General features: G+C 36.3%; 1 protein-coding gene across 1 annotated transcript in view; it reads right to left on the reverse strand.

Annotated features, from left to right (window-relative positions):
• Positions 1–614: 614 nt before the first annotated feature.
• The window catches only part of DACH1 (dachshund family transcription factor 1), a 523,814-nt gene continuing 509,327 nt past the window's right edge, over positions 615–15,101 (reverse strand). The window contains exon 12 of the mRNA XM_074988771.1: positions 615–3,350. Coding sequence (XP_074844872.1) covers positions 3,313–3,350 — 38 coding nt within the window. The 3' untranslated portion in view covers positions 615–3,312. The remainder of the gene's footprint in view (positions 3,351–15,101) is intronic.

The following is a 15,101-nucleotide window of genomic DNA, read 5'->3' on the forward strand; positions in this document are numbered from 1 at the left end:
AAATCTTATATTAAGACATCAGTGTTTCATTTTTTGTCATAAAATACCTCTTTTCTGAATAACAAACAAAGTTAGGATTTCAAGTTTCTAAACATTGTAACAGTGGAAGGAGGTCTGAGATAAAAACAACTGGGTTAGAGTAACAAATCCCACCCATTTTGTAGTTATGGGAATAATATGTTTTGTTCCATCAATGTGTCCACTTTACATTATTCAGCACAAAGCTTTGTGAAATAAGAATCATGGGAATATCACAATATAAAGGAAAAAGGTACAAATAACAGCTTCATAAACTGAGCAATGTGCATAAATAAATCATGTAGATGGGGGCAGTTTGCTTAGCTAGCAAGAAACAAAATATGGAAAATCTGCTTGTTAAACAATAACCACAGAGTATGCTTTTATGATGTTTTTTCAACACAGTAATTCATATTAGAGATAGAAGCAGTTGCATGTTAAATAAAATCATTCAGCATTGTTCTCTTCGCATTACAAAGAGCTGACTTATGTTGTTTTTAGATGCCTCCCATTAGAAAGTAAATATTCCTCTGATGCTATACATTTCACCAAATTTAATAAAGATGAACCGTAAATAAAGTCACAGGGAGATTTCAGACAGTTTTATTAGCAGATTGTTGAAAAGAAAAAGAAAATTAAATACAATAACAGTAAACATGGTTCTCACATTGAAACCAGGCTCAAATAACTAGGCTACCATAGAAAAATTTCCAAGTCTTGCATTATGATGTAAAAACAGATTTTTGTACAGATTTTGTACAACAAAATTCGTAATAACCTTTTTATCATTTTTAGAAAACTTTAAATATATAGATAAAAATAGACAATTTTCATAGGTCCTACATGAAGATGAGAATGTTCTGTTCCAAGGGCTTGCATAGAGCGCAAATGTGGTTATAATCTAGAACAACTAGACATTAATATCGTTAAGATTACAAAAGCATATAAACAATAACATGAGCACAACTTTTCCTCATAATCTATGCAAAAACAAACAAACAAACAAACCAAACAAACATTTAAAAAAACTGCAATGCAAAACTTGTGTAACTAAAGAGGGGCAAAATTTCAACTTACAGCAACATGAATTTTAATATTTACAACATTTTATTCAGCTCATAATATTCATTTTATAAATTGTTTCCCCGCTAATCCTTAACATTTCCATTTTTGTACCAACCCAAACACTGAGGCATTTCTAACAGTCTTGAAAGTATATACTGTAAAACTATTAAACTGACTAACAGGTGACTCTATGCAAGGAGCAGAGCAATGGCAGATGCTACTACATATTTCATTTTTCGGTTTTTAATTCTTTTTCAGATATGAATGATTCACAAGCTTGCCACAAATCCATCAAAATTTACATCTGTTAACCCTTTAAAGACTGAATGTGAAAAAAAAGCCTTGACATACAGAATCTCTGAAGTGTTGAAACAACTATGAAAGACTCATGATTATAATCAATGTTATAAATTATTTGGTAACAATATTTAATGAAAATATTGCTCAATATTTCTTTAAAAATTATTATGATGTTCACGTGTATATACAATTTTTCTATAGTCAGAAAAGGACCGTGGATGACTAAAAGAGGGTATACCAGTATAGTAAGGATAGACCTAAAAACCATAGGAGAGCAGAGCTAGATTTCAAATCTTTAGCTTTTCTTTTTTGGTATTTTGATAAAATAGTAGCCAATCAGAATTCTCTTGTAAAGGATAGGTTTTTTTATGTTAGGAAGCTTAGATATTTAAAATTCAGATGTGTTTACATGTAATAAATAAAACTTTCTACAAATGCAACAGTAAAGAAAGAATAGTCACAAAACTTACAGTAACAATGTTGATTCACAAAATTCATCTTTAAAGGGGTAACTCAAAATTATGCAAAGCAAGGAACATCATATTAGTAAGTAATAAGCAGTGTGTTGTAGTTTACTTCCAGTTATCAGCACAAAGGTGAAAACACAGTTTAGCTTTCCTAAAGACAGTGGAAATAACACATAATCACCCTTCCCTAAGATAAGGTGAGGGCTGGACAATAGACTTTAACTGTATCACTCAGATCTACGTGATATTGGACTGATACATCAAGTGTTTGTTAGGTTTTCTTTTTTTTTTTTTTTTTTTAGCAACATTGACATAATATGACATTAACCTATAAAAATATTTCTGGCATTTTGACTTGCTGCTCAGCCACAATCCATTCTTAAAAGTGCTGTTTCAGGGCACTAACCAGGGCTTAATATACAAATAAAAGTGGCTGATAACAGATTTCTGACTCATTACCAGATTCTTAAGATCTCATTCATTAATACTGTGACTCCAGGACAAATATTTACATGCCTGCATGCGTTAAAACTAGAAAGGCGTCTTTCTGACAAACAGGATGACAAAACTTGTTATCTAAAATGTTCATTTTCCTAAACGCTAGTATTCTACTGCATACATAATACCCTTCTGGTGTGGTTTGTGTTTATATACTGTACACGTAACCAACAGTTTGAATAAGAAGTAAAGTCTTTTTTTATTTCATAAACCCCTGCCAGTTTAAAATGAGAAATTATCACATTTTATTTTAATGTTTATTTTAGGAAAAGAGACTTTGTGAACAATAAAACAGTTTTGCTTACATTCAGTGTTTCTTCTCTCTTAGACAAAATTTCATTTTACTTCATGTGGTCTAGCATCCATGTGTTGGTCTCCTGGAAAGCATGTGGGAAAAAAGTCTTCAGAAGAAAACCCATGTTCACAGAGTTCGAAAATTGAACATAACAGTTTTTTTCTTTTCTTTTCTTTTTCTTTTTTTTCTTTTTTAGGAATCCTCTTATGCCCCCATGAAAGTTTACTTCTCAGCTGTCTTGCTGGTTTAATTATGACATAACAGTCTGTAAGTGTAGGTGGACACTGCTGGAAGGATTGTTTCATGTGCTCAAATACAGAATCATCAGAGGGGGACAGAGTCTTCATTCCATTAAAAAGGAATAGCTAGGCCTTGTTCTGACTAGTCTGTAACTTTGTATACAAGGGTCCAAAAGCAAAGCTGCAGTTTTTGCCTGTAAGAAGAGCACAACTTGTACATTTATAAACATTTTCTAGGTCTCTCGTTTGAGCCACAGATGATGACCAATGGAGGACACTCTTGCAGAATGCTTTAAACTTTTGTAGAACATTGATACACAAAGTAAAAGGAAGTTGCCTTGAAAACACTTTGTTTTTGTACAGCTTCCACATAGTGAACGTCTTACTGCAAAGTCTTTACTGTTGCACAAATTGTTTCAGCAGGAAAAATTCAGTACATGACTGTAGTTTTCAAATAAAGTCTTCCATCTAAAGTAAGAAAACAAATATATTTAAATATTCAGTCCTATACTGTATGAATAAAAGTAAAATTTAGTTTGTAAATAGGATAATTACATAATTTCATGCATTATAAAGCTATTTTAAATGACAATGTTTTCAAGAAATCTATTGTCATCGAGGAATCAGTTGACCTGTCACAGATGTAACATTACCTACATATATTCAAAATTAACAGTTACACAAAGAAGCAATTACACACAGTTAGCAAGATTTGAACACTGTTCCTAACACCTGCAAATCATCAATGCATAGAGACTAGGAAAGTAGGTGGAACTTCAGTGCATGTGGTTTTACTGATATGCAAACTTAAGTGAGTACGACTGAATAAAAATTACCTCTTTCATGGTTACAGAGCAAAAATATTCCTGCATGCAACCACAAGTATTCCCATTACTAAAGTCATAGCTTATAACTTATGCTTTAGCTGTGTTGTTAAATATACCATGTAATGTAATCATTGTGCACATTTGTATCTATTTATATAGAACCCAGTACAGGATATTTAATCAGCATCAGTGATCCTTTTCGCCCATAAGCACGATTAACTAAACAATTACTATGTTAAAGGTGCAATCATATAGCTCAACTTACCACCCAATAGAGAAACAGACAGTTAAGTGGTCATGGTGAGGAACCATGAATAATAACTAAAATATTCTTTGAGTCAGTGACATAGGAAATAAAAGCATTGGGATGCAATGCGTATCTGACTCAAAGTATTGTAACCTGATTTATAAGTATAAAGCAAAACCTACTGCTGTATGAGAATAAGATGTAAAATATATAGCTCTATGTATATGTATGTTTCAAAAGGGGAAATAAATAAATTTGTGGATTCATTCTTACTATATTATTCTGTGTGATAAAAAGGGTAGCTTGGGTCCCATGGCTCTGAACTACTGAAATTAAGACAAATTTTGAACTGCATTATTCATATGCCTTGGGTAATTATAAAGCACCCAGCCTACCGATGAATTTTGGAGCTGTGCAATACACACCTGTATTTGAAGTGATATGCAGCACAGAATTCCATATGGTTCAACCCTAATATACCAGCTTGTATTTGCAACATGATTTTCAATTTAATCTGGTTAATCTGAATTAATCTGTAAAATTCACATTAGGATAAAACTATAAAGCTCACAATTCAGAGCAATGCATATTTACTGATAGCCAATGAACTCTTTCAAGTACTCAGATATCTGCATAAACCACCCTTATAAGTGAAATGATCAGACTATAAAAACTGAGGGAAACAGACAGCTGTTTCACTTAAGAGTGCAAATGTAACTGATCGTACTATGTCCTCAGGTATACCCCTTACAACTCTATTGTGAAGCTCCTGCAGTGGCAGCACAGGCAGAAAAGCAGACACAGCACCTATTTCTCTCTTCTCTTGCAACTGTTCTACTCATTTTCCCTCTCATTTGCTTTTCCCCTATTTTTAATTTCATTTTGCATCACTTTTCCTGACCCTTTCTCCCCTTCATTCTTCCCTGCCCTCTCCTTCGCTTGAAGTTCCAAGCCTTTTTTTTTCAGTGAGACCTCCCCCGCACGTCATGCAACCATATATGCTCAGAACCATTACAATGTTCTCTTTGGTTTTTATGTTCTTTGTGTGCTGTAGATAAAAAGAAACTGATCTTAAAGATTTTCTATTCTTCAGCAAAGCATGAAGTGCAGCCAAAACATGTGTGAGAATCCTAGGGGTCCAGAAGAAGAGGAAAACAACATGTGAAAAGTAGCCTGATAAATATCAGAGCTGCAGGTTCTTATTAAAAACTGTAAAACTTAAGATGTCTAGACCCATTACAGGCCATAGTTGGCTATAATTCCACCATGCATAGAATGAGTCTACACTAGGAACTAACTTTGAAGTGAACTTTGAAGTTAAGCACTACTTCGAAGTAGCGAACAGAGAGTCCACACGCATTTTCCCTTACTTCGAAGTTAACTTCAAAGTTAACTTCAAAATAGGGAGCTCAATTTTGAAGTCCTTACTCCATTCCTGAGAATGGAGGAGTGCCCTACTTGGAAGTTTAACTTCAAAGTATGGTGTGTGTAGACACTCAACTTCAAAGTCGTTCACTTCGAAGTTGTACTTCAAAGTAAGCAACTTTGAAGTTATTTTCGTAGTGTAGACACAGCCATATTGAATAAATGCCCATTAAAGCATTTATCTCCAAAGGAGAATTACTATATATATGTCTTTAGATATCTTGAATGTGTTCATGCCAATGAGGGCTAGGCATAATTACTGAGCCTAAAACATTCAGATAACCTAAATTCAGGGACTTATATTTTATTTCTCTTTACTTGATCTCTGTATTCCTTTTAAATAAAATGTTTAGTTTCAAACATTCTCAACTGAAATATACCTGTAGGGTCATGAACACTTCTAAACATTGGCATGATTCAAACTATATGGAGACAACAGCAGTACATTAAATAAACCATTGTGTGAGGAGGAAGTCTGGCACGGAAGTTGGCTGTGAGTCTTTTGTAATGGGAGCAGGGTTAAGACTTGCATTTTCCATCAAAAAAACATAAACAAAATTTATGAAGGTCTTAAAAATCCGTTTCCTTTACAAAGTCAAACACCTATTTGTTTTTCAACTTGCTACATTCTAATATATGATGGATATGTATAATAAAATAAAAACTTCACTGCTCCTCAACCAGCCTTATGGTAGACCATAAAATGTGCCATGATATACCTTTATATTGATAATGACCTTAAAAAGCTACGTGTTAACTAAGCATCTAAACTAAACTTATTGCTCGGTTCCTTATAATACACTGCTATCCTGTATTAAGTTATTTGACTAATTCTCATAACAGATGAACAAATGTAGAAAGCATTAAATATGTCAGCTGTAAAATATATGCCACCTGCCATAGTTACTGTAGATTAGGCACTCTGAAGATTAAGTCTAGATTGTAAAATTTATCACTTTTCCAAAAGTTGCAAAATATTAGATTTAATTTTTCAAAATTTAAAACAGGAGGGGTAAGAGGCAAAAATGATCAACTCTTTCCTTGGTACCTAATGTCTCAAACTGAAATTTAAAAAAATATAATACCAATGCCAAGTAACTCTTCTCAAGACACTGTTCATGGTGAATACAAGCACAAGAAAGAGAGGGTGTTTTGGTAGGTTTTATGTTCTTCTCCAAGTACACATGCTGTATATAGCAAATAATCTCATGAAACTACTTGCGAAGAACAAAGAACAACTAGCTCTCCACCTCAGGGATCTGCTGACATCAAACTATAAGCGCTGCCTGTGAGTTGCCATAGCTTCATATTTTGATCTAATAGAGCTGATCTAATATATTTCTTATATCCTCTTCTCCCCATTTCTTTTATTATAGGACCACATACATGTCTCACCTTTCCTATCTCCAAACTCGTCTCTCTGAGCTCCAGCTGGAGTGACTGGAGCCTGACAATATTATTATCAAAACGAGCTTTGTTTTATGAATATGCTGACAAAGTTCCTGTTTGAACCTCAATGAAGTATTATCATTAGTAGGGTTTCCTAACTCAGAGATACACATCAGAAAGACCATAAAACCTGATTATTTACCATGCCTTTGTGCATACATTAAATTACATTTTATTAAATTTTGTATATGTAGATTGCATACACAGCATGAAAAGATACTGCTTATGCCGCATATATATATATATATATATATATATATATATATTTCCTTTTCTTCCTTTCAGTAATTCAGTCTTGCTGAACAATGATGTTTACAGGAAATCAATTAAAACACAGTTAAAATGTGCTAATTATAAGTATAGAAATTAATGGCATAAGCAATATCTTTTCATGCTTGTATATGCAATCTATATATATGAAATTTAATAAAATGTATTCCCATATTTATATATAATGTTCCCCCATATACATATATAGTGGAATACATTTTATTTATATGATATATATTAATGTATATAATATTCCCCAACAGACAAAATAACCCATCAATTTTCCTTATTGTTCTGCATATATATCTATAAAGATGGAGTGTATTTTTGTCACAATGAATACTCCTTTCACAAGGCACGGTGCAAAACTAGAGGTATACCTGTTTTAAATACACAGTAATATTTTCCTACTCTTAATGTTCAAGTTTAAAATACAAATTAGGAAAATTGTGATAATTTGCTGAGTAAAAGCACTTATAATTAGCAGATTTTAACTATGTTTTAATTGGTTTCCTGTAAATGTCAATGTTCCGCAAGATTGAATTCCTAAAAGGAAAGTGCCCGCACTCTTAACCGTCATTTTTGTTTTTGTTTGTGGGGGATGCCATAGGAATTATAGTCTGGACAAGGGAGTATTTAATTTAAAAAAGACTTTTTAATTAAAACTCATCTTGAGGTTTTTAAATAAACACACCCAAATAGTTGCACGGTCAGAAGTCTCATGAACAACAACAGCAACAACAAAAACCCCACAAAAACAACAAAAACAAAAACAACAACCAAAAAAAACAAAAAAAATCCCACTCACCAGTTTGGGTGTGGGAATGGGGGACGTATTTTCAAGCAGTACCTATTCCACAAAAGGCATCCCCCTTCTGAAGTAAAGTGGAGTATATGTGCATTTCACTTGTGTAATGTGTGCAACATTTAGCTTCTGGGGCTCTAAAATTTCTGTTGGATAAAATGGAACTGTATTACAGTATTATTTCTGTTAACATTCAACTGTAAAAGTGCAACAGTTATATGACATTTCAAGTATAGCTTTAGGGTGAAATATAAATAAATAAAATAAACAAATTCTGTGGTAAAATTAACATTAACTAGAATGCGGTATGCAAAAGAGACTTGTCGCTCTTAGGACAAACAACTAAGGTTGTTTGAGACCAGGATATATTACAGATACTACAATTATGGCTGTTTTATAATATGGGCATATTAACGAAGACCATCATTATTCTAGCAAAATGACCCTGCAATCCTGATAACAACTGTAGTTTATGAAATTCGTAAGTCACACATTCAGGGCTTTGGTGCAACATCTTAACTGTGTGAGTCAACCAATCAATAGAAGGCAACTGAGCAAACTCTTTTGTAGCGATAGCCTAAAGTCTTTGCAAATGGAGGTGAAGTCCGATTCTGGTTATGGGAGTACGGAGGGTTTGAAGCTCTGTTTCCAGCATTTGCACTCAACATCCTTGAACAGGTCATTTAGGCTATAGTTACACTACAGCACTCCATTGACAGAAGTCATTGTCAGAAGAGATTTCCCAACAAAACTTCAGTCCACAGGGTGCGGCCACACACAAAAGCCAATCGGAAGAGTGCTGGGCTCTGCCGACAGGGCAGCTGGACTATCCGATTGCTCTCTTGACAAAACAGGCACCCGGAAGCACTGCAGATAGGGCTGCCCATTGTTCTAGATGCCCTGTCTGTCGAGAACATGCCCCCTCACCCCACTCACAGCATCCACACAGCTTTTTTGTTGACAGAATCTGTCAACAGTAGCATTACGCTTCACAGCTGAGAGGCACACCGCTGTCAGGAAAAGTGCTGAATTTGTCTGCAGACTCTTGACAAAACTCATTTTGTGTGTGGACGTTCCACCATTTTTGTCAACAAAATGGGCATTTTGTCAGCTAAACTGGCTAGTGTACCCATAGCCTTAATCTATCTGGACTTCTGCTTTCTTTTGGTCTTTCTTTTCTATTAGATTGCAATGAACTTTGGAGCAGGAATTATCTCTTACTGAGTCTGCATTGTTCCTAGCAGAATAAGGACCCCATCTTACCTGAGATCTCCTAGGGGATATCACAAGAAAAATAATAAAATAATACATCACCCTGATTCTATTTTTACTGAAACTATAGATTTTTCTAATACTTCTAAAAATATTAATTTGAAGGGCCATGTCCTTTAAGGGAGGAGAAATGAGCTGAGATAGAAAAAAAAGCTCTTTGCAAACCAAACTACCATGTAACCAAGGCCAAAATCTATGATCTCTTGAAATTACGGGGTATGTTCCTCTGAAGGTCAGTGCATGCCAGATCAGCCCCACTGCTAGTGCATTCTAAATACTTTCAAAAAGTTAATTTTGATTCTGGCCAACTGATGTAATTACAACTGAATTCCTCCCTTTCTCTGCAAACGGGGAGGCATGAAGATAAATGAAATATCACACCAATATAAGCTAATGTAACACACATTTTGTGACTTGAGTCATGAATTTTTGTCCCCAACATTGCATACTCTGCAGTGCTAGATTACAAAATATCATAAACCCTATATTATACACCACGTTCAATATAATAAGAAGAAATAAAATATTTGTGACATAAAATGAAGCCACTTTTATTGAAATAAAAGAAAAATGCTCACTTGAGCTGAAGAATGTAACAAATTGTGTTTCCTATTAGAAAGTAGCTTTATTGAAAATGGCAGCTATTTTCTCAAAAGTTATTTTTAGGCACCTGTAATATAATGAGGTTTATCCCTTTCAAAAAAATACAGTTGTATATGCATGCCCGAATGCACACAAACTCTTCAGCCGAGAGCTGATAAAAGCACCAGCAAGCCACAGCTCAAGCAGTTTTAAATTATATAATTGGATGGTTTATTTGTTTTTATAAGATGGGGCAAATGTAATGCACAGAGTACCTCCAACCTTTCATTTAACCTTATGTTTTCATCATTTGGAGGAGGAAATGATAATCAGAATAAAGAATGGTAAACAAATGGCAATGATTCATGTGATGCTTGACAAGAAGGCAATGGGAAGGCAAAAGAAACACAAACATATTGCAACAGATGGAAGGGATCTGGATCAAACTGCAACTCTTCTTCGAAAAACTTAAAAGGAAGCAACTGGTTAAGGGTGAAATCTATTTTTGCCTACTCTTCGTATATTTTATTTAAAGAGCAGACAAAGGAGGATTTATTTATCACCAGATCAGGAGGATGCAAACATGGGAGTCTGACAGCTGAACTATGGAAAAAAACATTTCTGATGTGCTTGATGTCCTTTCAAAGGCTACAATATCTAGCAGAGTTTATAATCTCAGTCTTTCTAAAGTGAGTTCAGTAGAGATATATATTGCTAATTATTAATCATTACAAAAATAATACGCACAACTTGGAAAAAGTCTCCTCCTGAGCACAAGGTGAACACAAACAGTGGAGCCCATCTAGAAGATTCGGGTATGCGTCAGCTGAGGGAGATGAGATATAGTTCTTCACAGCACCACTTATCAAAAAAGGAATCACAGCACTAACCAAAAATTGTTGAGGAGAGAGGCAGGTCAAGGACTGATGTGTGGATTATGCAGAGCAGTATCCTTAATCAGTCAAGAAAACAGGATTGAGGAAGAAGAGGCAGGGCTGAAGTTACAGCTGGTGGATTTTGTTCTCTCTGTTGTGTCTGAGGGAGGAGGTGGAGCCTCAACATACTTCTGCTTAGAGCCTTCAGAGGGCTAATAAAGCCTCAGCAAAGATAGATAATTCTCACCCAGCACGCTTAATAATCATATACAAGCATAAATGTACTTATCCAGAGTGAGACAAATGCTACCCCAATTTGCCTTCTGTACGAAGCCACTGAAGTTTACACTGCACTTCCAAATTTAGCTATTTGCCTACTATAATAAAGACATATCTTCCATTTTTCTACACATTTACAGGTGTTATTGTCCTGACATATTGAGTGAACATGCAATAGAATGATATTTTCATATGTCCCTTTCTGAACTGAGGATCTCATATATAAATTTTGCATCTAAATTACCAGAAATTAAAATACAAAATGGGAAAATATCCTATTTGCTGCCTCGGCATTTATAATTTCTTTGATAATTAAAGAGAGAAATCCATTGTGTCAGGATATTTTCCTTTCAATGTTTTTTCTTTGTATTTTCAGTTTATATTTTAACCACTTCATAATCAAATTGGATTATGACAGCAGCAAAGGTCAAAAGTTTGATTAGTAAGCTACCAATCCCATGAAATAGCTGAAAATATCTTCTCTTATTTAAAGATCATCCAGATTACACAGATCTTGCATTTTAAATATACAAAAGACATTCATGTGGTAGGGTGAGAGATACTGGCTTTTTATAAAACAATAGTACACAGTCTTATTATTGCTTTGTGAACTTGGCAGCCATTTGTTTCAAATGAACAGCATAAAAGGACTTCCAGGAAACAGAAAAACAGGAGAATTACTTACAATTTCTAAATGCATATCAAAGGCACTGCACTCTGGTCACATCTCTTGAAAATACAACAACAATGAGGAATTCTATGCAAAACTCTGTTATAGCATGAAGTCATTGCTAAGTATAATAAACTTATAGACCTGCACAGCTCATTGTGTTTAACTTCCTTGGGCTGTGTCTACAGTTGCCCCCAACTTTGAAGGGGACATGGTAATCAGGGTGATGGAAGATTACTAATGAAGTGCTGTGGTGAATATGTAGCACTTCATTAAGCTAATTTTCCCATGGGGCAACTTCGAAGCGTCAAACTTCGAAATGCCAGCATGAGTGTAGCCGTGGGCACGTTGAAGTGACCGTGCTACTTCAAAGTGCCTTTACGCCTCCAAATTCTGAGGACTTCGAAGTGCCTGTGGCTACACACTTGCTGGCACTTTGAAGTTTGACGCTTTGAAGTTGCCGCGGTGGAAAATTTGCCTAATGAAGTGCTGCGTATTCACCGCAGCACTTCATTAGTACTCCCCCCCTTCCCTGATTACCATGCCCCCTTCAAAGATGGGGGCAACTGTAGACACAGCCTGAGTGTCACAGTGTTGCTGATCATTTTTACAAATGTTCTAATTGACCTGTATTGGTCAGATTTACGTTCCAGATAAATGAATGACTTACTTGCTGTGGTTCTCTTAGAAGTACAAAGTATAAAGTTAATTTTTTAACAGAGCAGCAGGCAATCTTGGACTTCTGCCTAATAGATGCTGAAAGGTCTGAGCATCAGAATGGATTTCTGTCTGATATACAATCCTCTTTCCTCTAAAGCTTAGGGATTTTTTCCGCTCTTATATTTTATTCTCAGTCTCATATCCTCTCTCTACAGTCACCTTCCTATGGCCATCATATTAAGATGACCATCACGTGCCTAAGCAAATCTATTTGCCCCAAAACCTAATACATAAAAATAGATTTTGAATCAAGTTTCAAATATAAATATTTTTCTTCACTGAGTAGGAAAAAAAGAAAGGGAGTGAGATAGCCCTATAGTATTTGCACCAGACCAATGAACTCTCAATGAAATACGGTAGAATGGCTTGCACAGTAACTTTCCAAGAATATTTCCTTTTGTGCTGAACACTGGCATGGCAAAGATCTGTACAACTCAAATGTTTTTTGCCGAAGTTAGGAGCTAGTGAAAAAAGGGCATATGACACAATGGAAGATCTGGTCCATCCTTAAATAAGAGGTTTCAGTTCTAATACAATTAATGCACATATATTTAGAAGTTGTACAAATGCAGTGGCTATATCTATGAAGTTGATGTCATTAGAACAAGGGGGATTATCTCAACTATAAATAATGGCTTGTGTCTATGGTTACTCTCAGCTGTACATTATGGCTGGCATTCACCAAAGAAATTAGGTTCAAAGACACAATTCCCTTAGCATCCAGTGAGCACTCCAACTAAGCTTTTGCAAAAAAGTCGCCTGAACATCTGGCTGTGGGCATGAACATTGATGCCCTTCTCTCTTGGCACCCACATGCCCATCTCTCTGTGTAAGCCTGAGAGAAACTGGAGGATGATAGATGTTGAACCATCTAACTCATGTGAGGGGCCCAGGTAAGTTCACACGAAACAGCTCAGAGGTTAGGCAGAGGAGAACCTCCCTCATAACTCTTAGCTCTGTGATTAGGGAACTCACTTGGGATGTGGGAATCCCCTTCAGTTCCCACCTCCAACTGCAGGGCAGAAGGGATCTGAAGAGGGGTCTGCTTAGTCTCGTCAATGCACTAATGTAAACACCATACAGACCAAAGCTTCTTGTTCAGTTGCCATGATCCATGACATCATTTCCCTGTCTCAGCCACCCCTTCACAGCACCTGAGCTGTCTATGTGACTCGCAGCCAGTCCATTTCCAAATCACGCCCAGGAAACATCTATACAAATGTATACTCCATACCCTTCACTTCCTCACCCTCGCATGCCTTCCCAACACCAAGCGGTGGGACCTCCTACCAACTATGGAGAGTGAGGTGCCCCAGTGGGCCTGTCTGTATTCCACCCTGATCTTCTGGCCTACAAGGGAAATCAGTACTAATATCCCTAGTAGGAATCTTCATGGAGCTGTGAGCACAGGTTCATACCAGTGCAGTTCACCTTTGCCCCTTTTGTGGCATGAGGAAGACTGGAGCACACATCTAGCCAGCATCTGACCAGCATCTGATGAAGTGACTCTGTGCTCACGAAAGCTCATGCTCAAAACTTTTCTGTTAGTCTATAAGATGCCACAGGACCCTTCGTTGCTGTTACAGATCCAGACTAACACGGCTACCCCTCCGATACTTGACTTCTAGCCTGAGTGTGCCAGGTTGTAGGTCCTATTCTGACTACTCCAGAACCATCTTTTTCTTCCGCCACTTGCTGCTTTTTGCACACCCCAGCCCTAGCCCCATGAAGTTGCCAAACCTCTTCTCTGCCTCCTCTTGTGGCTGGCCATTCATCATACCATGCGAAGAATGTTGGATAGGGAGGTACTCTGTGACTGTGCAGCCTTTTTCTTGCCTACCTCAGATCACATAGCTGTGCAGAGTTCCTCTGACTTCCTGTACACTTTCAAGGAAGAGTATGAGCTGTCCAGGGTTCTCTGCTTGATATCATGAAACCAAATTTGTGTGGCACATTGGGTGTTCTGGGTTCCTGTTACTAGTGAAGTCCCCAAAACACACCTTCTAAACCAGAAAGAACATAACATCTTACTCTGTAAACAAAACGTAAGCAGAACCAGGGAAAGAACAGGAACTACATGCCCATGCCTATGACATTGAATACTGAACTCACATGATTTCATAAGCTTTCTGTCTTTGAAGTTCTACCCTTTATAGTGAAAAATGGGGCTGGTTGGAAAATTTTCCACAGGAAAATGTGGGCTTTGGTCATTTTATCCCAAATCAATATTTCAAAGCAAAATGGGAGCTTTTCCATCTTTTCCTTTTTAAATGCTGCTTCACTTTGATTTCCCATTTTCAGTTTGTCTCTTTTCCTTCCTTTGTCACTCTTTTTTACTCCCCTTCTCTTATCCCACAGCATTTCCTGGGGAAGGGGGCCAGAAGCAAGAAAGAGTAGAAAAGTGGGAGAAAAAACAAAAGTTTTACAGTTATTATTGTTTTCCAACAAGGAAAATCTTGATAACAGTAAGGAAAGTGTGGAAAATGAGTATGCCTTAACATCAATAAGTCCAATAATGTACACAAAGGCTAGAAAATGAACTTAACCGTGTAAATTTTAAACGAGCCACCAATCCTGTAAATACGAGAAACGGTTGCAGAAAACAACCCACATCTTTCTCATGACTTGGTCAAATCGGATTCAAGACAAGAACTATTTCCTTCATTAGATGCTTAGGGTTGAAGTGTGAGAATGTTCCTTACACGGGTGAGGCTTACCCTAATGGTCACATCGAGATGGCCCATTAGCACGGCTAATGACAGTTCAAGAAATTGCAAAGGGAGGATCATTTACAAGCT

The sequence above is a fragment of the Carettochelys insculpta genome, chromosome 1 (assembly GCF_033958435.1).
Source record: "Carettochelys insculpta isolate YL-2023 chromosome 1, ASM3395843v1, whole genome shotgun sequence".
Lineage (NCBI taxonomy): Eukaryota > Metazoa > Chordata > Testudines > Carettochelyidae > Carettochelys > Carettochelys insculpta.